General features: G+C 38.9%; 1 protein-coding gene across 1 annotated transcript in view; it reads right to left on the reverse strand.

Moving 5' to 3' along the window:
* Positions 1-24,263, reverse strand: part of LOC149260502 (phosphoglycerate mutase-like protein 1) — a 120,392-nt gene that overhangs the window by 94,427 nt on the left and 1,702 nt on the right. Inside the window, exons 3-6 of the mRNA XM_089420786.1 lie at positions 23,698-23,777; positions 23,270-23,432; positions 8,338-8,412; positions 8,007-8,095 (exon numbers count right to left, since the gene is read on the reverse strand). Of these exons, the coding sequence (XP_089276912.1) occupies positions 8,007-8,095; positions 8,338-8,412; positions 23,270-23,432; positions 23,698-23,777 (407 nt within the window). The remainder of the gene's footprint in view (positions 1-8,006; positions 8,096-8,337; positions 8,413-23,269; positions 23,433-23,697; positions 23,778-24,263) is intronic.

Raw genomic sequence — 24,263 nt, forward strand, 5'->3', positions numbered from 1 at the left:
GGAACTACCGGGAACTGCTGGAACTGCCGGAATTGCCAGGAAAAGCCAAAACTGCCAGAACTGTCGGGAACTGCCGTAACTGCCAGAACAGCCAAGAAAGCTGATGTAGAGGGCAAAAGCCAGAATTGCTGGAATTTGCCAGAATTGTTGGCAATTGACGGGAACTGTCGGAACTATCGAGAACAACAGGAATTGTTAGAATTGCCGGAACTGCCAGAACTGTCGGGATAGTAGGAATTGTCGGAACTGCCCGAACTACTGGGAACTGTTGGAACTGCCTAGAAAAGCCAGAACTGCTGAAACTATCGGGAATAGCCGAAACTGCCGGGATCAGCTGGAATTGTCGGAACTGTCGGGATCAGCTGGAATTGTCGGAACTGTCGGGATCAGCCGGAATTGTCAGAACTGTCGCGATCAGACGGAATTGCCAGAACTGCCGAAACAGGCGAGAAAGTTAACGCAGAGGGCAAAAGTCGGAACTGCTGGGAATAGCCGGAACTGCCGGAACTGTCAGAACTGCCAAGAACAGCCAGAATTGTCGGAACCGCTGGAACTGCCGAGAACAGGCGAACTGTCGGAACAGCAAGAGCATCTATCTCCGAAGGAGAGCAGCATGCAAGGGACAAGTAACTAACATTCGGACAATTGTATAGTACTTAGCAGCAAATACACCAAGCATGCAATGTTATAGCTAGCATGCAAGGGACAGCTAGCATGCATGATAAGGACAACAAGCATGCTAGGGACAACAAGCAAGCAAGATGCAGCCAACACAAAGGTCAGTATGGCAACATGGTACAGCAATGGCACATAATGCAATACAATGATGGGTACAGTCATGATTACTGAAGCGTGATGAGATGCAGCATAGTGATGATGGGTGTAGCATGGTGCAGCACGGTGAGGTGCAGCATGATGATGAAATGCAACACAACGATAGGTGAAGGAGTCACCTTGGAGAATCAATTGAAGCAGCATGTCTTCAACTGATCTCATGTATCATCTTCTTAGAGATGATCTATGCTCTTATCTAGATAGGTCAAAGTGTTGACTTTTGTTGTAAACATACTATCTCTCTCTCTCTGCTGAACTATTGAAGAACATATAAGAAGAATTGATCAAGGGTTTCCCCACATTGGGGTTTGTCCCTGGCTAGCGCCACATCTTGTGTCCTCTTGTCTTGGCTTGTCTTCTGCGATTTATATTTATGTTCTATCTACAGTTTACTTTAATGCTGATGTGATTAAAATATTGAGCTAGCTGTGAAAATTGAAATAAATTAATCTAAGCATAAAACATACCTAAAATTAACATCATTCCCAATTCTTATATGGTCATCGATTCAATAGCCAGACGAGTCTTATACAAGTATGAGTCGTGCAACATTGGTTGATACACATTTGGAGTTGATACTGTAGCAACCATTGAAGACATTTGAAGAATTCCTTGTGCAAACATGAAGTGCCTTAGAGACACTTTCAATTCAATCTTGAAGCCTTGCTGGAGTTGACCTTGAATTGAACCAGATTTTGAAGTATCTTGGAGGCCACTTGTAGTAGCTCTAGAAGCATTTGTTGAAGTAGATCTTAGTGCAGTATGTGAAGCATTGTTGGAGCAGTATTGGAGACATCCTTGAAGCATTGTTGGAGTATCATTGAATAGATCTTTGAAGTATTTTTGAAGAAGCTTTTGGAAGACGTAAAGCAACATTAAAGCTACCTTGAAGGATTGAAGTAAATTGAGAGGGTTAGAGCCCTAGAGGATTGGAGTCCTCACACAAGGTTAGAGCCTTGTAAGAAACCAGGTTGGAGACTAGATTGATTTTTGAAGAGTGGAGTCCTCATAAGAGGTTGGAGCCTCATTGACAAAATGATACTTGAGATTGAAGTCCTCATTCAAGGTTGGAGCCTTGAAGGAGTTAGAATTTTATTGTACAAGTTGGAGCCTAATTGTTTGTAAGAGGATTGAAGTTCTCATCATTTTCATTAATAAAATTATTTCTTTGTTGTACATCTTGTTCTCAGATTTAACTAGTGATCTTAACTGGCATAATTTAACAATTGTAAAGAAATATTGATTCACCCCCCCCCCCCTCAATATTTACAACACACCTCTCTTGCCATCCAATGCCAAAGAAAAGACTCTATGTAGAAGAGTTGATGTGCTATCAAAAGTTGATGGAGGTGGGTTCAGTGCTAGAAGAGCAAATTTGGTCCAAAGGATATCTCTCTATCTAGAAGGGGTGACCTATTAATGAGAGGTGATGGGGGAGGTACGACTTGTTACCCACTAAAATGGGTAAACCCTATAAGAGAAAATGGTTCTCCTATTCTCTTCACATCCAACTGTCCAGCCATGCAACCCTTGACAACCACCACTAGTTGATGATGTGCCATTATATCTTTGCCACCTACATTAGTCATATGCTTCTTACCCATCCAGCAAGAGCACATGACGAAGTGGGCTTCCGATCAAAAGGTACTTTATTCATTTTGCAATTGGGTTCTTATGTTTGTTTGTATTAGGGCGTTTGATATGGATTATGGGGTGAACTAGGAGGGTTTTTTACCGTGATCTTGTTCCCTCACCTTTAATGGGGGGTTAATCTTCAATCCTAGTCCAATGGGACCTCCCATAATGGCGCAATGGGTATAGAAGGGGCACTACTCGGAAGCCCTGATTGAGATAGCGTAGTTCCTGTTGACAATTGAAGTACACTTGAAGACTTCATGCCCAAGGATATGTTAGAGGATTCTTGTACCTGCAGAGATCAGATATCATCAGAGCTTTTAAGCTCTTTCTTCCCTCTCTTCTTCTCTATTGTACTCAAATTTCGGTGCCCTGCAGAGATATTGTAAAGTGATGCTAGCATGATGAAATAGAGTCATGTAACAGGCCTAGGTAGCTTAGGACCTTGTTATCAAGAAGCTCGGTGATACTTCTCTTAGTAGTCAGTAAGAAGATTGATTATATACCTCTCTCAAAAGTCTGTGGGGAGCTCAAGAAACTTCGAAGTCTAAAAGACATTGATATCTCTCAGAAGGTCACTCACTGTAATATATATCTTTCAGAACCAATTAATGAACTATATATATATGTATATATATACAGTGGCAATACTCAGTACAACACTAAGGTGTGATCTCTCTCATATCTATTACATCCAATGAAGAATCAAAGGACTATGGCCAATTGATAGAAGAAGGTGTTGAAGACAGTGACAGAGAAGACATAAGGAGAAGGAGTACAGTGATATCAAGGCAGGAAGTTGTAGACCAAGCAGTGCAAAGAATAGTGACACTTATCTTGGAGGTAACCTTGTGTTTATTTTGTCAAGGGTCTTGGTATTCATCTAAATATCTATAAGAAGAGATTCAAGGGTTTTACTCTCAAGAGGAGAGGTTTTGCCCTGACTTGGAGCCAACATCTTGTGTACTTGTTTTTATTGTTGATTGTCCATGTTGAAAATTGTTTGAAGAATTGAAGAACACACTAATATAACAAAGCTAATTGAAGAAGACAACACAAATTGTTATCAACAAGTTTGAGAATAATCACTAAATCATGAATTGCCCTAGATTCTTCAACAGTTCCTTTGTTAATCCATCATCGATAGGATATCTCTTAGAGCTGCTATATGCCATCATGTGCCCTAAATCTGCATACTTTACAAACCCTAATTTATAGCATCACTTTTCGAAATTACATAGGTCTTACAAAAGTGTACTTCAACAACTTTTGGAAACTCTTATCTCATCCTTACTAGGCACTGCTGGTATCTTTCCTTCAATCATTGAACATTGCATCACCATTAAGCCCTTCTTTATTGAACATCCTTTTGCTGATCTTCTATAGGGAAGCCCCCTGTGGGATTAATTTCACCACTAAATAGCTGGAGAGAAGCCACTAAAGTGACAATGGTGACTGATCTCTTGTTGCCATAAGACTTAAGTTGACTAGTGGGGTTTTGCACTAGGCCTGCTAGATTTTGCAGTACAAGACTTTTACTCCATCCAAGTTTGTTGAAAATGGATGCATTGCATTACTTGCCATTATGACGACTACATATGAGACTCATGGATACCCACTACAGAAATAACTATAATGAATAATTAAAGGATTTAACATGATACACTTACATAAAGGTAATGGAACTTGAAGCTCACTGAATAGTTTTACTTGCTGCAGATTGATGCATCTATTAAGCAAATTTGACATGGCAGAACTGGCATGGATATTCTTGAAGATGGATTCAAACTGAGAATTGTGTTTAGTAGTTTGATAATAATACCCTCTTATTGGAATTGACAACTCGATATCAAGAAGAGATATCATTACAATAAGTACCACTGCTGTTTCTGGTTTTAATCACTCTCATAATTATTTTTCATTGCTGATTACCAGTTAAAAGCACTTCACAAAATCAACAATAAGAATGGTTGGATTATAGTCAGAGTCAATGCGTTCAGTGAATTTTGAGCTTAAAACTTGCAATGCACTGCACTACAATCTTTCACCATGGATATCTGACATGTTTTTAAATTTTGAACAAGTTATAGGTTGGTATATAACTTTCAATTTTATAATATATGCTTAATGAGTGCATGGATTTTTAGTATATGTATTTGTACAATCTGAAAATTTTGAATTACATAGTTTCTAAAACTTAATGCCAAATTTTACTCCCTAGTTCTGTAATGCCAGATGTTTGCCAAACTTCATGGTTGCCGAACAAAAGCCTAACTTAAACCAGATAACCTGGATTACAATGATGTCTCCATGCAACACCTATAGTGTCATATGCAAATGCTGAACTTTTGCTTAGACTATTCTATTAGACTTCATGCATGGATATTGCCTGCTTATGCTAGGTATCATTAGATTAGTGGCAGAATGTATGTACATAAATGTGCCTGTGCTAACACCCTAATAAACTTGGTAAAGTTCAGAAGCCAATTACAATAATATAACTGTCTCTCAAAACATATTGGTTAGTGGAGTTTAAAAAATGTTTTGAAGTCAAAAGTTGCAATCTGCAGGTGCTATGTTTTATAGTAGCTATAACGTCAACCTTCATTTACTATAATGTCTACCTTCATTATAAATGAAGGAAAACCCAAAATATAGATTTCCCAATATTGATCTTTTCTCAAGCCATCTCATGTACTTTTAAAGTAGCCTTGGAGAAAAACTTCTGACATGGGACACATCTTAGTGTGTTGCACAGACTAGAAAAACAGCTATAAGTAGCATTTTGTCTCTTAAATGTAACACGTTATTTTCGCATATGGAAGACTGATGCTCAGTTTCATTCCTTGAAGGTTCAGCACTATCTTTGTTGTTGAAAATTGACAGTTGAGCGATTAATTTCCTTGAATAAAGTCTCATTTCTGATCATTCTAGGGTGACTTTTTAAAAATAGAAAATCATGTCTATCATTTCAAGCATGACTTTCCAAAAATAGTAAATCACCTTGCCTCAATTGATAATCAAGTATAGATGATGGAAAATCACTTATCTTTAATCAATCTTAATTGCTCAATTTTTATTCAATCATCAATATTATCATTAATATTAATATTATTATTATTATCCTTATGATACTATAATATTATTATTAAAAGGGAATTACATGTCACCTTTCCTACTTGGCACTCAATCATGCCACTTCACTCCTCTCTCTCTCCTTGATGGCACTTGTACCCTCTCTCTCACTTAATGATGCGTTACCCCCCCTCTCTCTCTCTCTCAATCATGCCACTTCACTCCTTTCTCTCTCCTTGATGGCACTCGTACCCTCTCTCTCACTTAATAATGTGTTACCCCCCCCCTCTCTCTCTTAATGGATTCACTGCACTCCTCTTACACTCTCTTACACACATTAAAATATCATCATAAAAGATTCCTCTTACACACTCTTTGATGCATATGTTACACCCTCTCCTTCAAAGCATGCGTACTCTTTATGGCATGAGTTACAAGGGCAAGTGTACCTCCTTTTTATTGCACGAGTTACAAAGGCAAGTGTGTGAAAATTCCTCAACCGAAATCCCTCCTGCAACAGCTGATGATATTACTCCTATTTGTTAAATTCCTTTAAACAAATTACTTGCAATTTCATACTGCAAATATCGTAATACATACACTGCGGCCTTCACTTAATTAAATTATATGCGGAAACAAGAGACTGAACAAGAAATAAAATACAACACAATTGACACCGCTATTTTTTGACAAATGTCCCCGGAAAAACCCAATGCGAGAAAACCGATGCAGCAGCTCTAAGGGTTTTATATTATTAAGCAACAGTTTCTGAATACAACTTTGGATGCCCTCCCGGCAATCTAGTTACAGAGAAATACAACTGGCAGAGAAGAATTGTGAGATTACCTCACTCTACCCAGCTAATCCCGGCTGTTCCGGCAGCTGAATCAACTGTCCCTAGCTACAACTATGCTGCCCCTGCACAGTAACTACGTGGAGCTCTTTGAGGCTCTGCGTCAGCTCAACTGGGAAATGTCTTGCCTTCTGGAGCAGTTTCCAGCCCTCCCAGCTCAAAAATGTCAGCTCCTCTGCAAAACTCGGACTTCTGTGTGGGTGATTGAGCTGCCTCTGCGTGAGCCCTTCTGGCTCAACATCAAGCTCTGCGTGGGCCCTTCTAGCTCAGCGTCAACCCCTCTGGTGTTTCTCTGCCTCTCTCTGCTGCGTATCCTGGGCTCTGGAGAAGATACTCCAACCCAACTATCCCTGCCCCTCAACTGCAAGAAATCTACTCGATCAAAATTTCCTCCTGAGAACTTCTCAACTCAGAAATTCGATCTCTTGATCTCTCGGTGTATATTCCAAATGACCTTCAAGCTCCCTTAAATAATCTTCTCGTTGACATTCAATGGCCAAGATTAAAAACTAATCAATGTCTAATATCATTTTAGCTTGATCCTCGTCTTCTTCTAGAAGTTGCACCCACAATTAGATTAATACCCATTAATATTTTTAATTTCCGAAGTTTAGACTTAGGGTCCCTAAGTCTAAACTTAGGAAATTAAAAATATTAATTATTTTAATAAAACTGTCTCCGGGTGGAATTTCCCAAAACGTTTTCTGGGTTCTTTGGAATACATGTGCCCAAGCCTCCCAACAAAATTTGACGCCTAGAGAACATCTGATACTACCCTAAATCAACAAAGTGTACCTCCTTAATGGCATGAGTTATAAAGGCATGTGTACCTCCCTAAATGGCATATGTAACTCTCCCTCAGGACATGCGAGTTACTCCTCCATGGCTCAAACTCCTTGCTCCTATATATATGTGCCTCTCATCTTCACTACTTACTCACTTGTGCATTGTGAAAGGATACTTTGAACTTGTGAAAGAGAGAATTGGAGAGACTAGAAAAGGATTGAAAGAGTGAGAGAGAGACTTGGAGAGTAAGAACAGAACTTGGTGAGCCAAAGTGATTTAGTATTTGCATCAGTTGCTACTATCAGAGATCTTCTTTAGATTTGAGTGATCTTCTTCATTCTCTCATTGTATTTTGTTTCTTTGTTGAACAATTGATTTCTAATAGAAGAAGAATCTGGTTGGGTTTTTCCCTTGTGGGCTTTGCCCTGGTCATTAGACCTAAATTCTCTGTCTCATTGTGTTCTTGGTTGTCTTCTATTTTGCATATGGTTTATATCGTGCATGTTCTATCTACAATTGCTTAACTGATATTGCTGCTTGAAGGAGTTTCATTTCTTAAGTAATTGTTTCAGCATTGAACATCAAATTTCAACATTTGTGATTGTAAGAACACTTCAGTGTTTTTTTGAATAATAGCCATTTTGTGAATTATCTTGATTTAACAAGTCAATATTTTCAAAACAAAATTTTGATATGACTAGAAAATCCAGATGAGAACTGAACACCTCATTCACATATACATCATGGTTGTTGCTCCCAAATTTATCAAGAATTACACTGCATTCATGTATAAACAGATTGACAGAGGTTCAACAATACACACCAATTAAGAAAAGTTCTTCCACGAGCTGCAACTTCTTCTTCTTTTTCTCTGACATCTGACTTCCACAAAACATCTTCATTTGTTTCTACCTGCATAAGCAATGAAAGAGGCTATAGAGTTCAGCTCTAACGCTTGGCAAAAAACTGCAAAACAACCATTAGTGCATTTTCTATAAATACAAAGGTAAAAGATGAAACCATAATAAATGTAACAAATAATAAAATTCTATAATTAATGCAAGAAAATATAGAACAGCTCTTAAGCAAGAAACTCTCTTCAAATATAGAAGGAAAATAACAATCTAATTTAAAATCACTGCTCAATTACTTACCATAGAAAAATCAATCCCAGGAAAAATGGGCTGATATTCACTAATGCTTTTCCTCTTGTCACATGGATGCACTCCCTGGAAATAACAAAAAAATTTATACAGCAAAATCTACTAAAAATAGCATTTTAATCAATCCACATAAATTATGAAACCATGAATAAGAGTAAAAATAAAACTATCAAAGAGAGAAAAAGAACACCTCAGATGCCATTCTCACATGAATTAACAGCTACCGAAGATTGAGATACCATCTTATAGATTTTAATATACAAGTTGCATGTACAATAATATCCATAGATAATCAAGAACAAGTCCATCTGGACTGGTACACTGAAAACACTACAAAATAGTTTATGGATTGCATCAAGAATCCCCATCCAAAAGTATAACATAGCAAAATAGAACAATATACAATTCAGAAGTAACAGGTCATAAGTGCCAAGTGGTGATAAGCAAATTCCCCAAACAGATTGTCTTGCTTGAAAACTTAGAAAGGCACAGGCATACAAACATCTCTAAGCAGCCTTGACCATCTAGTATGTCATCACACAATTGTAAATCCACAAAAGGCTTGGCGCATAATATTAATTTCTGCATTATAACCAATAGAAGGCTCTACAATGGACTATCACTGTAGAATATGGATGCATCCCCAACAGAAGGCTATCCAATCGAGTACCACAGTAGAATAGGGATGCATCCCTATCATCTCCAGTAGCAGTTCCCCTGCCATCCGAAATTGAAGCCCTCGGTGTGCAGAAATTTTAGACTTAGGGCAATCAATGCAAATCTGAAATTTCACCTCTCACCAGAGGTTTTCGAAATCTAATCCCTGAGAGTTTTAGCCTGAAGGCTGATCTGAAATAATTACAGCAGTGAACAACAGAAAATACTTCACTTCAGTCAAAATCACTAGGCACCTTAAGAGAAACGATATAAAATACGTGTACTTCAATGACAACATGTTACATATTTTAGGGCACACTCTTCTATGCATATAACAGATCTGAAATAACTTTATTACTGCAGAATTTACAGCAGTAAATCTGCCCCCCTTATCTTCAAGACATATGTTTAATCAATTATCAATTTCAGCCACATGTTATGTCAAATTAGCATTAAGAAGTAGTGCTGATGAAAATCAAATATGCAAGTACACATAGTTGGAAATCTGAATCACTTAATTTATATATAAGAGATGAAGTACATGTACATACTCACAACTCATCACAAGTTGGTACAATTTCAAGATCTCCAAACCCTAGCTACGAAAACCATGAAAACCCTAGCCACCAACTCCTCCTAGCTAGGAATGAATCTTAACTAATCTAGGTTTCCCCATTGAGAATCCTCAATATGTTGGCATCATCACTAGCAAGTGCTCCTTGGCTCATGCACATCTCCTTCTCTATTCCTTCCCAACAAGCATAAGAAGTTGCACCAAAGTTTCCAAAACCCTTGTTTTCTTCTAGAACAAGAGCTACAAGATGCAATGTTGTATTTATCCTTCTAAGATGTAATACAAACCGTAGCTTCTTTTCCTCTTTAGAGTGAAATTGTAACCCTAAAATTTCTCTTGGACTTCCAAGAACCCTAGCACACCGACAAGAAGTGTAGAGTCCCAATCACCAAGGTCTTAGTTTTGTGCAACTTAAATAGTCTATCCACTATCATCTTCGTAGCTCTTCCTCTCTCTTTAGGTTGTCTTGTCCCCAACTCAAGGGGGGATTCCCTACAAATATGATTGCCAAGGCTATGGAGTGGGGGCTCTAGGTGATTTTTGGAAGAGTGAGCCTAGAAAAAACAAGGTTGTTGTATCATATGAAATGTGGTAGTGGAAATGGGAAAACAACTATGGGAAAGAATGGAAAGGTAAGGGGAGGAGAAACAAGGGAATGAAATAACGAGGGACCAATGCCTATCAATCCAAGGGCTAATGGAGTCATGAGACTTGCAAATGAATAGAGTTAATACAATAATTTATCACCATCAACTATTCTAAGGTAGTACAAAAACTTAAATCATCTTCCATCTACTTAGATGCAAGATCTAGTTTTAAAACTTCACCAGTTCGTTCGTCCCAACCCTTGCATGTCCCAACCTAATGAGCAATAAACTGCCTCATCCTCAGGGCTAAATTAAATGTCATATCATAAAGAGCAAGCTTTGATACTTGAGTTATGCCCCATAATACAAAGCATTATCAAAAAGAACTAAAAGGCATACCAAAGGAGTGGAAAAAGTAGGTCGAGCAAGGTAACTCATGCCTCCATGATTGCTCCCTACATTACATCTACACACGCATGATGTGGACTCCCATTAGTTGGTCCCTTAACCATGGCACTTGGCCATGAAGTCTATCCCGTCCATTGCCACTCACACCAACGCCTATTGATTGAAGGGTTAACCATGGAAATGCCACCTACCCTTGTAGGTCCGAAGCACCTAATAGGGTTGACTACTAGCCACCCATACCAACGTAGGGAACACCTTTATGAGACTTGGTATAGTTAGATATTGGAAGGTGATCCCAATTTGAAGTATTACTATGCCCTTAACATACAAGTTTGGTCAACTTAGATGATTTTATGGTCTTAGTTTCTAATGAATGATTGCTTTCACTTGAGGTTAAGTTGGCCTTGCTAGGTGGTCCACAACAGCACAGGTCTTGAGGGCACCCACTCCACAGATACCTAGGCCCTACAGATATATTGATGACATAGCAGATACAGTGTTGCCTAGTTGCAACAAAACGTTGGGCAATATGATGACTCAAACAATTGATACACATCCCAAAGTACCCCCGGGGCCCAAGACATTGTCTTCTTTTGCCTAGCTCAAAGGATTCCTGAATATTCCACCACTGGACCTAGCACACTTGCAAGTTGGCCTTGAAACTACCTGATGGGCAAACCATGATTCAAAGCCCAGATGAGGATGGTCTTCCATAGGATGACTAAGGAGGGCTTGTTGCACCTAATGGAGACCTAATGTTGGAGAGAAGAAGCACTATGTTGACCATTGGAGACCCATGGAGATGACATGGGGGCACCCCAGCTTGATTTGGGACCTTTGGAGGTGCTTTGAGATTTGATTTGAGAATTGCTCCTCAAATGATGGATGATCATGATGCTTGGAGACACTTTCAGCCTTTGGAGCCCAAAAGTGGCATGACATCATCATATTAGAGGCTTATGGTTCACATGTGGGTCCATTTTAGCATTATGTCATGATTGAGCTAGTGAGTTGGCTTGTAACCCAAGGTTTATGTTATGTTTACTCATTATCAAACTTGTTTAAGAGATTTTAGAGGTTAAATGGAGTGATAGACCTCATATTTATAGAGGATCACTCCATTTCCTTTTAGCATCATCACTTATGGATTAATTCGGCCTCTTCTAGAGTTTCGGCCTAGCTCTTGTACCTTGCTACTCTTGTGGAGATGTGATCTTTGTGGATTTTTGTTGTTGGAGACTAATCCTTGTTGTGGAGACATCATTTTGGGATAATGAAAGATTGTTCATTGATATCTTGTGAGTAGTTTTCTTGATGAATCTTTGACGGTTATTGTATGCAATGTATCTTGCTAGGGTTTCTATATTCCATGTCTAAATGCTTATCTTTATATGAATTTCTTGGTGAAAATATTGCATGCTTTAATTAAGAATCATGAACTTCCCTTGAGAACCTCCTAAAGAGCTTTTCTCTTGTTTTTATCCTCGTATTGAATGATAGCTAGGGTTTTAAAGTGAAAACCTAGGGTTTTCCCCTTGCTCCCTTCCAAGGTTTGATATTTCCATAGTAAAATTCCCCTTAGACTCCATCACCCAAGTAGTTACAAGGCATTTGCATCCATATTAATGGTCAAAAATCAAAAAATTCAAAATCCATTCTTATTCTTCTCTCCCTAAAATTTCTTCAACCCTAAAATTTTAGGCCTTAGAATTTTGAGCCCCAAAAGTTTTGGCCCTGAAATTTCAGCCCTAAAGTTTTTCCGTCTAAAATTTATGCCCCTAAAATCTCAAGCGATGAAGATTTCTGCCCTAAAATGTTGGCCCTTCAAGGCAAGCTGTTAGGGTTAGGGTTTGAGGCTGAATTCAACTACAACATGAGCGTTGAGCTGGTTGGAGGTTGTTCTACCTTGTTGAGCCTTAAAAATTCAAAATCTAGCATTTTGCATGGTTGGAAGCCCTTCCTTATCACTGACATCATCAACCCCAAGAAAATTTAGGGCTAGGAAAACCTTAATTCAGCATTAAGGCTTCAACTTAGGGTCACTTGAAGGTTTGTGGCTCATGTTATTAATCACATCATTAAGCAAATATTTTCTCTCTCCTTGTATGCCTAGTTGTGCTACTTTTAAATCGTACATTAAAAACCCTAGGGCCTAGGGTACAAGTCCCTTATAGATTGCTTCTAAGGTACGCTATTCCTTGTTTAGTAGAATTGAACCTTGTGCTTACCCTAAGTATATTGGGTAAGCCTATTCAGTTGTCACCTTTTGAACCCTAAACCAAGAATATCTTTTAGGTGACCTAAACTAGGAAGCCTCCAATGTGGTGAAATTCCACTAAAGAGTAGGAGGTGGATTCTTGAGGTGACAGTGGCATCCACCTCATTGTTGTGTCTTGATCCGGAGTTTTTGCCTTATGAGGCGTCTCACAAGACCTGCTAGATTTTGAGGCAATAGGGTATTATGATCCATAATAATCTACTATTGTAATTTGTCATGTCTTTCTTGCAATTCTTTTTGAAATGCTTTGTACCCTGCATCACTCTGTTTTTATTGTTCTTCCAACTTTTCCAGTCATAAGTTTATCTAAACCATTTTTTGATCAATGGTGGAGTATTTTTATGATCAATCTTAGACTAAATTACATTTACACTATATTGATGCTTATTCGAGCATATAGTGGTTTTTCTTTAGAAATTTTGATAGTTGTTGTATGATCTCTTGACCCTGGTTGCAATTAATTGATGATTGCGCAGATTTAATGTATGATATGGTTGTTTTAACTAGGTGATTGTATGATAGCTTTGATTAATGTACGAGTTGTAGTTGTAGAATGTATGGACTGTGTCTATAAGTAATTTAATGTATGGTATGGCGGTTATAATTAATTGCTTGTACGATTGTTGTAATTAATTGCTTGTGCTACCATTGTTATTAATGTACTAACTATCAATCACTCTATATTGTTTGCTCAAAGGATGTTGTCCATGCAAAAAAGAACTATACCACTACAAGCAACCTTGAGCAATATACAAGTCCCCAAAAGTAATTTCCATGATATATGCACTTTATAAAGTTAGGCATTACTTGCTAGCTAATCTTCTTTGTTACGTACATTGTAAACTTCCTTAGTTGCATGATACATGTAATGTCCCCTAATAATAAATGATAAACAATAAAGAAAATATAATAATGGTAAATAAATAGTAAATAAATAGTAAAAATTAAATAAAAGATAATAATAGTAAATAAATAATAAAGAGAATATAATAATAATAAATAAATAAAATAGTAAATAATAATATTGAAGTTTTAAATAAATATATATAAAATTAAACTATAAAAATAGTAAAAATAAGTAAAGTTAACAAAAAGTAAAATAAAATAAGAAAGAGTTAAATTAAGAGAACTATAAAAAAGTAAAAAATTAAAATAAGTAAAGTTATAAAAAAGTAAAAAGAAATAAAATAAGAAAGAGTTAAATTAAGAGAAATATTAAATTAAGTAAAACTTAAAATAAAGAAATAAAAGTTGTATGTTGACACATGGAATGTGTGCATGCGGACCATTTCCATTGTTTGATCTATTTAATGGACGATGAGGAAGATGAGAGACATCATTCCTTCATCCATTCTCTTGGGAGAAAAGTATTGTGAGACAAAAGATTCCCTGGCGGTAGTACGTTGATTGAGGGCTTGATGGTGGCCAACTATAGAAAGATTATGTGCAGTTGAGCCTACGGTTGGGTGGAGAGTCGTCCCCAAAACTTTGTTGCAGTTGCAGGGTTCAAATACCGTTCAACTCCGAAATCACAAGTAAGGAATGTCATTGCTACAAGTAAGTTGTCTTTGCTCATATTTCTCAAAAATTCTATGTAATTAGTTGAATAGAGGTGTGTTGATTATAAATCGCATAATTGATCTAATTAGTTGTATATTTAAATTGTGGGTTGTTACAATACAAGGAAACGGATAAACCTTTCCAAAACAAAAACACACTGGAAACATGACCCCCTAAAAATTTGGGAACAGAGAAACGTGATATATATATATATATAGATAGATAGATAGATAGAGGGATATTAGCACATTATCATGAAACTTGGAAAGAAAGCACTATGAATAAAATAAAAAGAACATTTAAATGACAAGCAATGTTTTGCCATTGCTTATATTGTGATTGTCATCATTAGTATCACCTTTTGCCTCTACCTCAATCCTCTAGGGATTGTTGCCTCAAAACCTAGTGAGCCTTGTGAGAGGCCCCACAAGACAAGAGCCAGACCAAGACACAACAATGAGGTGCATTACCAATATCACCTCAACAATCCTCCTCCTGCTCTTTGGTGGAATTTCACCACATGGAAGCTTCCTAGTCTTCACTGAAAGGATATTCTAATTCAATTGGCTCAAGGTGATATATATGAAAGGCTAAGCAAGGTACTTCTTGAATGAACAAACGCACAATTCTTTATGTATAGGAACAATGTACCATAAACAAAGCCTTTAAAAGATACTTGATACCTAGGGTTTCAAGGTGTAGTTCAACAAAGGAGTACCTAGGCATGCAAGCATGAAGAAAAGGTTTGATTAATGATGAAATCAACAAAAATGAGATGGAAAACATTCAAAATAAGCCCCAAGTTGAAGCCTTAATTAATATTAGGGTTTTGTAGGGCACAAATTGCCTAGAGTTGATGATGTCAACCCTATTAGGGCAAATTCCACCATGAAAAGAGTTATATTTTGAGTTTACAACATCAAGGTTAGATCATGCTACAAATGCATCAATGTCCTCCTTCAAGAAGCCCTAGTTGAATTCGACATTATGCCCTAGCCCTAGCGACTTGCCTTAAAGTGTTGATTTTGGGCAACATCAGATGTGCTCTAGCTCCGAAATTTTGTGGAGAGGCTAGAACACATGAGATCTCCAGAACCCAGAAATCGTTTGGAGAAATTTCACCCGGATGGGGAGTTATTAAAATAATTAATATTTTTATGGGTTCCTAAGTCTAAACTTAGGAAAATAAAAATATTAATGGGTATTAATAAGAATATGGGTGAGAAAATTCTAAGTGACGAGGATCAAGTCTGTTTTAATCTTAGCTGTTGATTAGGGACTTAATCTCGTCCATTGATTCATCAACAGGAAAAGTATAAGAGGGGGCTTAAGGGTCAGTTAGAGATACACTTGAGAGATCAGTCAGTTCAATTTTTTTGGGGCGTGGTTTGTTGAGAAAATCGAATAGGTGATCTGAGTTGCAGTGAGAGGGGCAGTTCGGCAAAGGGACTTCAGTCCAAGGTCAAGAATACATAGCAGAGAGGCAGAGCAGCACCAGGAGAGACAGCGCAGAGGGAGAACTCTAACGCAGTGTTGCAGTGACGCAGTGATGTAGTGACGCAGTGAGCAGCTCCTAGAGGAGGTGACGCAGTTCCAGTGCAGAGCTTGGAGCAGCCATCGCTGCCCAACACTGGGAACAACGCAGTCACCTGTGGGGTTTGTTCATCCAGGTGCTGGCCGGGTTTATTCTCTGTTGGGTGAGCCAGATTTGGCACCCTAGTTGTATTCAGAAATCTGCTTAATAATACAAACCCTCTATATGTTGCACCGGTTTTCCCGCATTGGGTTTTTCCGGGGACGATTGTCCAAAAATAACAGTGTCCCTTGTGTATTTGTCTCGTTCTATTTCAGTTCATGATCTGTATGTATGTGTAGTCTGCAATAGTGTTTTCATTGCTATTTAAATAATTAAATAACTTGTTGAATGTAAAAACAAGTAGGAGATGATAAACTAGTGATTGCAGTAGGATTTTGATGTATAAATTCAGAAATTTTCACGTGGTATCAGAGCATTGCAAATCATAGGAGACTGAAGACACCAGCCAGGAGATCTAGAGAATTTGTTGCAGAAAGGCAGTTGTCCCGAGTGACAACATTGTTCCAGAGCCAAAGATGTAGAGGGAGAGTGATGCAATGCAGAAGAGGTGACGCAGAGGCTCACGCAGTGCCTGCGTCAGCATTATAAGCCAAGTGAGGGTGACGCAATAGCTAAGAGGAGCCCACACAGTAACAGTGTCAGCCTTCTAGGCCAGTGCAGAAGCAGAGGGGCAGATTAGGCTCACGCAAAGCCACATCATCTTTCCGGACCAGGAAGGAGTGACACAGTGGTCAAAAGGAGTTGATCGAGCTCAAGCAGTGATTGCGCAGAGCCAGAGGAGCTCAGATTCTTCTGTTGCCAAGGCTGGGGGAGCAGAGCAGATTCGATCTAAGGAGCTGGTGGGACGTTGTTGTTGTTGGTGCAGAATAGTGTCTATGGAGACAAAGCTTAGGTAGAGGGAGTCACTGCCTTGACATATTTCTAGCCAAAAAAATCTAGATCCGGGTTGCAGCAGCAAAGGAGGATTGGAGAGGAGTGATTCGACATTTGGCCAGAGGATTTCCGTGAAGGAAATCAGGACTCAGAGGGAGTCTAGAGGAGCTTGTTACTTAGAGGATTTCTAGCACCGAAGAAATCTAGATCCGAGTTTTGTTGGGGCAGCAGCGAAAGAAGGAGAAGAGAACCAATTGACATTCATTTGGCAGAGATGGAAACCACATCTCCAGGAGGGAGGTGGGCTGATTCAGAACTGTAGTTTGAAAGAGCTACAAGGGGGCAAGATCCTTGAGGTGCCCAAACTCTTGGATCACATACGGCTACAGGAGCCCTTAACGACAGTAGCAAAATGACGGGTGTCGGTTGGAGCGAGGTGTGATGGAGCAACAATGGCATTGCTAGAGTGCCAAAGTCTGAGGCAACGCAGTGGATGTTGTAGCAATGCAAGAGGCACAGAGCAGTTTCCAGCAGTGCAATAGCATCGGAGGGTTAGCACAGATTAGTAGCAGAGGTAGCTTCAGCATCACAAGGCATCCATACTTCTCGGCAACTGAGTTACAATGTAGCAGTTAGCAGTGGCAGTGCTATGGGCAGCATGAGGCAGCATTTTGAGAGGGAGTTGTAGTACAGATGTAGCAGTGGCAATGGCAGAGTCATGGGCAGCAATACAGGAAGCAGCAGTGTAGTGGATGAAGGGCATCAGGCTGAGCATCAGCAGCACAGAGGACCGATGTAGTAGATCAGTGTAATGCTTCTATGAGGAAGTATTGTTAGAGCACATTCCTCGCTAAGAGGGAGTGTTGATTTTGGGTAGCATCGGATGTGCTCTAGCTCCGAAATTTTGTGGAGGGGCTAGAACACATGAGATCTCCAGAACCCATAAATCGTTTGGAGAAATTCCACCCGAATGAGGAGTTATTAAAATAATTAATATTTTTAATGGGTTCCTAAGTCTAAACTTAGGAAAATAAAAATATTAATGGGTATTAATAAGAATATGGGTGAGAAACTTCTAAGTGACGAGGATCAAGTCTGTTTTAATCTTAGTCATTGATTAGGGACTTAATCTCGATCGTTGATTCATCAACAGGAAAAGTATAAGAGGAGGCTTGAGGGTTAGTTAGAGATATACTTGAGAGATCAGTCAGTTCGATTTTTCTGGGGTGTGGTTTGCTGAGAAAATCAAATAGGTGATCTGAGTTGCAGTGAGAGGGGAAGTTCGGCAGAGGGACTTCATTCCAAGGCTGAGAATACATAGCAGAGAGGCAGAGCAACACCAGGAGAGACAGCGCAGAGGGAGAGCTCTGACGCAGTGTCGCAGTGACACAGTGACACAATGTCGCAGTGACTCAGTGATATAGTGACACGGTGATGCAGTGGCGCAGTGACACAATGGAGGCTAAGGGGTCTCAATGACGTAGTGTCGCAGTGAGCAGCTCCTAGAGGAGCTGACGCAGTTCCAGCGCAGAGCTTGGAGCAGCCATCATTGCCCAGCACTGGGAACAGAACAGTCACATGTGGGGTTTGTTCATCCAAGTGTTGGTCGGGTTTATTCTTTGTTGGGTGAGCCAGATTCGGCACCCTAGTTGTATTCAGAAATCAACTTAATAATACAAACCCTCTATATGCTACATCGGTTTTCCCGCATTGGGTTTTCCGGGGACGATTGTCCAAAAATAACGATATCCCTTGTGTATTGGTCTCGTTCTATTTCAGTTCATGATCTGTATGTATGTGTAGTTTGCAATAGTGTTTTCATCGCTATTTAAATAATTAAATAACTTGCTGAATGTAAAAACAAGTAGGAGATGATAAACCAGTTATTGCATTAGGATTTATTTAGAAATTCTCACATAAAGGGCTTAGGAAGATAAACAAGAAGACAAGATAAAATATTTTATGAATTTTGACCACCACAAGGATTCTCAGTTCTTTTCCCTACTTGTGTAATGGAATCTTATGGGCTAAATTTAAAATATTTCAAATCTATGCATGGAGTAAGGGGGAAAGCACTAGTTTTCACTTGAAAACCCTAGCTATCTTTTTATGGGGGGAGAAATTAAGTAGAAGAAAGCTCTCTAGTAGGTCTTCTATGGCATTCGAGGAAAATAAAAATTAGCATGCAATGATCAACCAATATTTTACAATAAAAATATGGATTTAAGCATGGTATAGAAAAACCTAGCAAACATTCATCACATGAAAAACCATAAAAAAAAAGCTGCAATTATTCTCACAAATTTTCCAAGAAATTGCTTTCTTTCAATCCCAAAAAAACATTGGCAAAACATAAACTAGTCTCCAGTAGCAATAGCCCCAAAAATATCGCATCTCCACAAGTAGTGAGTAGCAAAAAGGCTAAATCAAGCTCTTTAAAGGAGGCTAAAATCCACAATTGATGATGAAAAATAAGAATGGAGTGATCATTTATATGAGGTATATCATATCCATTAATCCATATAAAAGCCCTATAACAAGTTTTATTTTAAGTAAACATGAAGTAAATGGTTGCACGCCAACCCAATAGCTCAATAAAACAAAATAAGCCACTAATTGCCCACAAGTGTGAGCTAAAAACCCTCTCCAAGCATGACGGCATGACCTTTTAGGGCTAATAAGGCTCGAAAAGCACAAGATGCGGGCGCTAGATGCAACTCCAACCATCATCAACAACCATGAATTGAAGAAGAGTCCTCAAATCAAGCCTCAAAACATCTCCATGTGTCCAAAAGCCAGCTCTGGGTGCCCTACATCATCTCCATGGGTGCCATCAAGACAACATGGTGCAGTGTCTCTCTAGTGTTGGGGCTCCATGAGGTAATAAAATCCCTCTCTAATCATTCTAGGGATGATTATCATCATATGGACTTTGAATCAAGGCATGCCCATCAAACAGTGTCAAGGCCAACCTAAGGGCATAAAGGGTCCACTAGGTATCATCAAGAATCTCCAATGTTAAGCAAAGTGAGCTCAACGTTTTAGCATCTGAGGGTGCTCTCAAGTGTCAATCAACTGTCAGGATCATCAAAGTGCCCAACACTTTACTGTGGAAGGGTGATATTGCATCTACAAGGTCATCACTGCTCTTTGGAAGTGTAGTACAGCCTGGGCACCATGTGGAGTACGCATGGAATGGGTGTGCCCTCAAGAGGCCTATGCTGCTCTATGAAGACCAACCTAGCAAAACCATCTCAAACTCAAGTGAAAGAAACCACTCATTAGAGATAAACACAATAAGTGCACCATAGTGGACCATACTTAATTGTTAAAGGCATAGTAATACTTCAAACTAGGATCACCTTCAAATATCTAACTAAACCAAATCCTCTAAAAGTGTTCCCTACCTTGTTAGAGTTGGCTAGGTAATCAACCCCATTAAGTGCTGCCAACCCCTATGGGGAGGTGACATGTCCAAGGTCAACTTTTCAATTCATAGGTGCTTGTGATAATAATGGCAAGGAAGGGGAATGACTTCATGGTTAAGTGGTGGGGAATGACTTCATGGTTAAGTGGCATGGCCATTGGACCAACTAACGGAGGTCCTCATCTCAAGTATATAGATGTATGGAGGGAGCAATCGTGGAGGCATGAGTTACCCCTTCCCTTGGCCTACTTTTTCCACCCATCTAGTGTGACTTTTACTTCTTTTTGATAATTCTTTTATATGTAGCATAGCTTAGGCGTCCAAGCTTTCCTTTTATGATATAGCATTTATTTACCCCTTAAGGATGAGTTAGTTTCTCGCTCATCGAGTTTGGGACATGCAAGGGTTTCCTATGATAAGATGAAGCATCTAGTGCTCGGGAAGCGGGTGATCGCTAATTAGGAGGGTAAAGCTCATGCTAGGCTTTTGCCCACACACTAATTATATCCTGGCCATCTTTTGCATTTTAACTTTTCCTTTTCTTTTGTTGTGGCCATCCCATGTTTTTGTCTTTCTTGTAGCTGCATCAACCTCTACGGAAAAGTTTTCGGGCTCTAACTCAAGGATGTGGATGTATGAGTGCTAGATCCCAATGAACCAATGACTGTTAACTTGAAGGATGGATGCAATAACAATAGAAAGGTGAAAGCCTCAAGGGTTAGCTCAGTTGGTCGAGTTCCCATCGTTAAAGCACCTTTGTTATTGAGAGGTCACAGGTTCAATTCTCTCGGCACTCTCAAGGTTAGGCTCTGTGGTTGAGCCAGCAAAAAGTGGTCATTTCGGGTAGACTACCTAGTACAATTATTTCATGGATGTAGCAGTCACTAATCTCTAGGGAACGTGAACCACATAGGAAAAAAAATTGAAAGGTCAAAAGTGGTAAGTATGAATGGTTATGGACACGCTACTTCAATCCAAGTTTCCCAAGTAGTGCCCCTCCTATAACCCTAAGGCCTTAGAGGAGGTCCCACTAGACTAGGGCTAAAAACTACTCCCCCCTCCCCCCCCAAATAAGGTGAGAGATGTATGACTCATGCAAATGGTGGAGGGATGTGGCCTATCACCAAAACTGAGAAATGCGTAGAGATGTTGGTTGGTTGGTTGTCCAAGACAGGAGAAAAAATTTCTCCCATGGGGATTACCCACTTTTGGTTGGTAACAAGCACATCAATCAACACCACCTAGTTTTGATAAAACTACCTAATCCAAGCTTTAAAGTATGGTATAAAAATCTTAGCATGTCTAATCAATGATTTTGGTTTGACTGAAGGGTACATTTTTGCTAAGGCTGAGATAGAGGAGTCCAACATAAAATATCACTAGAATTGAAGTACATAAAGGGCTTGGTGCTCTTGATTAACTCCCAATTCCATACTCTCATGCATGATAGAATCTAATGAAAAATGCTACAATCCTACCAATCCTGAAATCCTGAAGACTGTTTAGTCTGCTGAAATTTGAATGGAATATGAAATTCTACTTTCTCCATATGAAGTCCGATGAGGTTGGAACCACTCTCAAACATCCTACAACAATTAATGGCAATGTTAAACACTTAAGTAAAAAGATGAGAAGGAGAAAGAGAAAGGAACTGAAACATGTTTCAAGCGTGTTTCAGTTTTGTTTCAGCATTTTGATACACAAATCTGATATGCAGGGGGGCGTATGTTTCCTGCAACATAGGTAGTATGGGCTACCACACCAACAGATTCATTGCATATCTTTGCTGATTGAATCTATCTTGACACAGTTTCCTCAAGAAGAGGTATCTTAAGTTCCAAAGTACCATTTGCTTGAGGCCCTTGATATTTGATAACCTGTCTGGTGGGTGCCTCCTTGATCCATCTGAGTTAAAAAGGGCATTGAGCTTGAAACCTTTCTTCTTAACATAGACATCACTGACAAACTTAGAAAGGTGGAAGTTTCCTCCATGTAAATTTTAAAGCAGTTGAAACATCATTCAGCATTACAAATTGCTAAAAGAGTTTACTCCCTGAGCAACCTAATGCCTCTGTGACAATTTCTGCAACACTCAAAAGCATCACTGCAAATTTGCAAAAATGCCAAGAAGCATGTGACATACTGTAACAACAGCAACTAAAAAGAGTGGAAAGTACTTGAAAGAAATAGTTCTCTCGCATCCTCTAGAACACAGTTCATACTCTTTAGCATTTTCACTTCAGAAAATGTTCTCTGTTATACAAATAGTGGAATGGGAGAGGCTGAGCATAATCTGAGTCCATATATTACCCAATTCCAATCGAACACATCAAGTACTGTAAAAGGATTTGCTTCCTCTGCCAATTTATGCTAGAAGAGGCAAACGATCAGACTGGGCAACATAATCTGTATATCTAATTTACTTTCTAAGGAAAGAGCTTTAGCAGGTACTTGAATTGCAAAATTATTCATTAACCTATGAAACAGTAAGCTCCCATATGTGCTCTTCCTACCTTCAAATGGGTATTTACCAAAATTAGTCACAAGGAAGGAGATAGTGGTCAATTTAAAAATGTCCAGAAAGGTTGAAAAATATCTGCATAGACAGTGAATCACTACAGAAACTAAATATATACTGTTCCTAGGAAATCTAAAGCAAAGAACATTTATGTGACTCACTAGCCTTCTAGGCACTGTAAAGTGATAAAATGAGAAGTCACCTCGTAGATGGCAGAAATTCCTAGCTATATCACAAATCACGATTCTTAAAAAGGCAAAGTAAAAAGGCATTAGCCATTTCCCGCTCTACTCCTAAATCTGTTTCAAATATGCCCAAGTCAAAGAGATATCGAGACCTATCATCAAGCATTCTAGGTATAGAAATATGCTGACACAATACTACAAGGGCAGACGGACTGCTACAGTATTACACAAAAATTGCAAAGAAAAACCCTTTACTCACCAAATGTTCTCGACACCATTCAATGGCTATAAAAGGTGGACAATTTGCACTTGTGATTGCAGCATGATTGCTATTGCCAGCGCCAGCCACCATTAGTGGAGGACATGTATCACCATCTACATAGCCTTCACCACCAAATACACCCACTGCTGTCTGCATAGTCCTGGTATGAAATTTCAGCAGTACAATCTGATGTTCAGTAAAACATTTCAGATAAAAGGAAAATCAAATTAGATCCTACACTGTGTCAGATTTTTCTTTTCACTTATTAATTATCACCCACATAATTATACACCCCTCATGAAAATTTAATTTCACATTCAGATAGATGTTGTTCATATTGGTGCCAACTCTTGTCATTCAAGAATAGATTGTACGAAGGATAGAGTTAACATTGGTATGTGCCAAGTTGCCAACTATAACAATACCTCATTAAAGGAGAAGTCACGACCAATTCAATCCTAGGAGCAATGCCAGTTTTCCAAATATGCTTACGAAGATTGTCAACCTGTTGGATACAGTACTTTAGATGACCTTGTATCAATGCACCACATTCATGCGCTGAAATGATTTACACCCATAGGAAAGCCCCGTAAGCTGCCAAACAAAATTTTCTCCTGAAATTTTTACTTCATCATATATCTTCTTTTTGAGACATACAATCCTACAACTGAGAAATTTTAGAACCAGTTAAGTAACTGGAAAACAATGCTTTATGACAGGAGAATGAAGATTATTTTACCACCTCTCTCAGCTCCCACTTGAAATTTAATGTTGCAGGTATTAAGATAGTCATGGCTCTAGGTCTATCTCTCGTCATGGTTTCAATTTTATCACTTCTGTTCAGTTCATCACAATCCAGTGCCAATGTGGCAGATTCTGGAAGGAGAGTGAACATTGAAGCAAGAACAGCAGCCACTGTTGGGGAGACTCAACATGAAGATTCCATCGAATTGAAGAAATGATTGAGAGAATTCGTGGGACAGCAGGATTA

The sequence above is a fragment of the Pinus tabuliformis genome, chromosome 6 (genome assembly GCF_031772625.1).
Source record: "Pinus tabuliformis cultivar Carrire ecotype Pingquan chromosome 6, CPIR1, whole genome shotgun sequence".
Classification (NCBI taxonomy): domain Eukaryota; kingdom Viridiplantae; phylum Streptophyta; class Pinopsida; order Pinales; family Pinaceae; genus Pinus; species Pinus tabuliformis.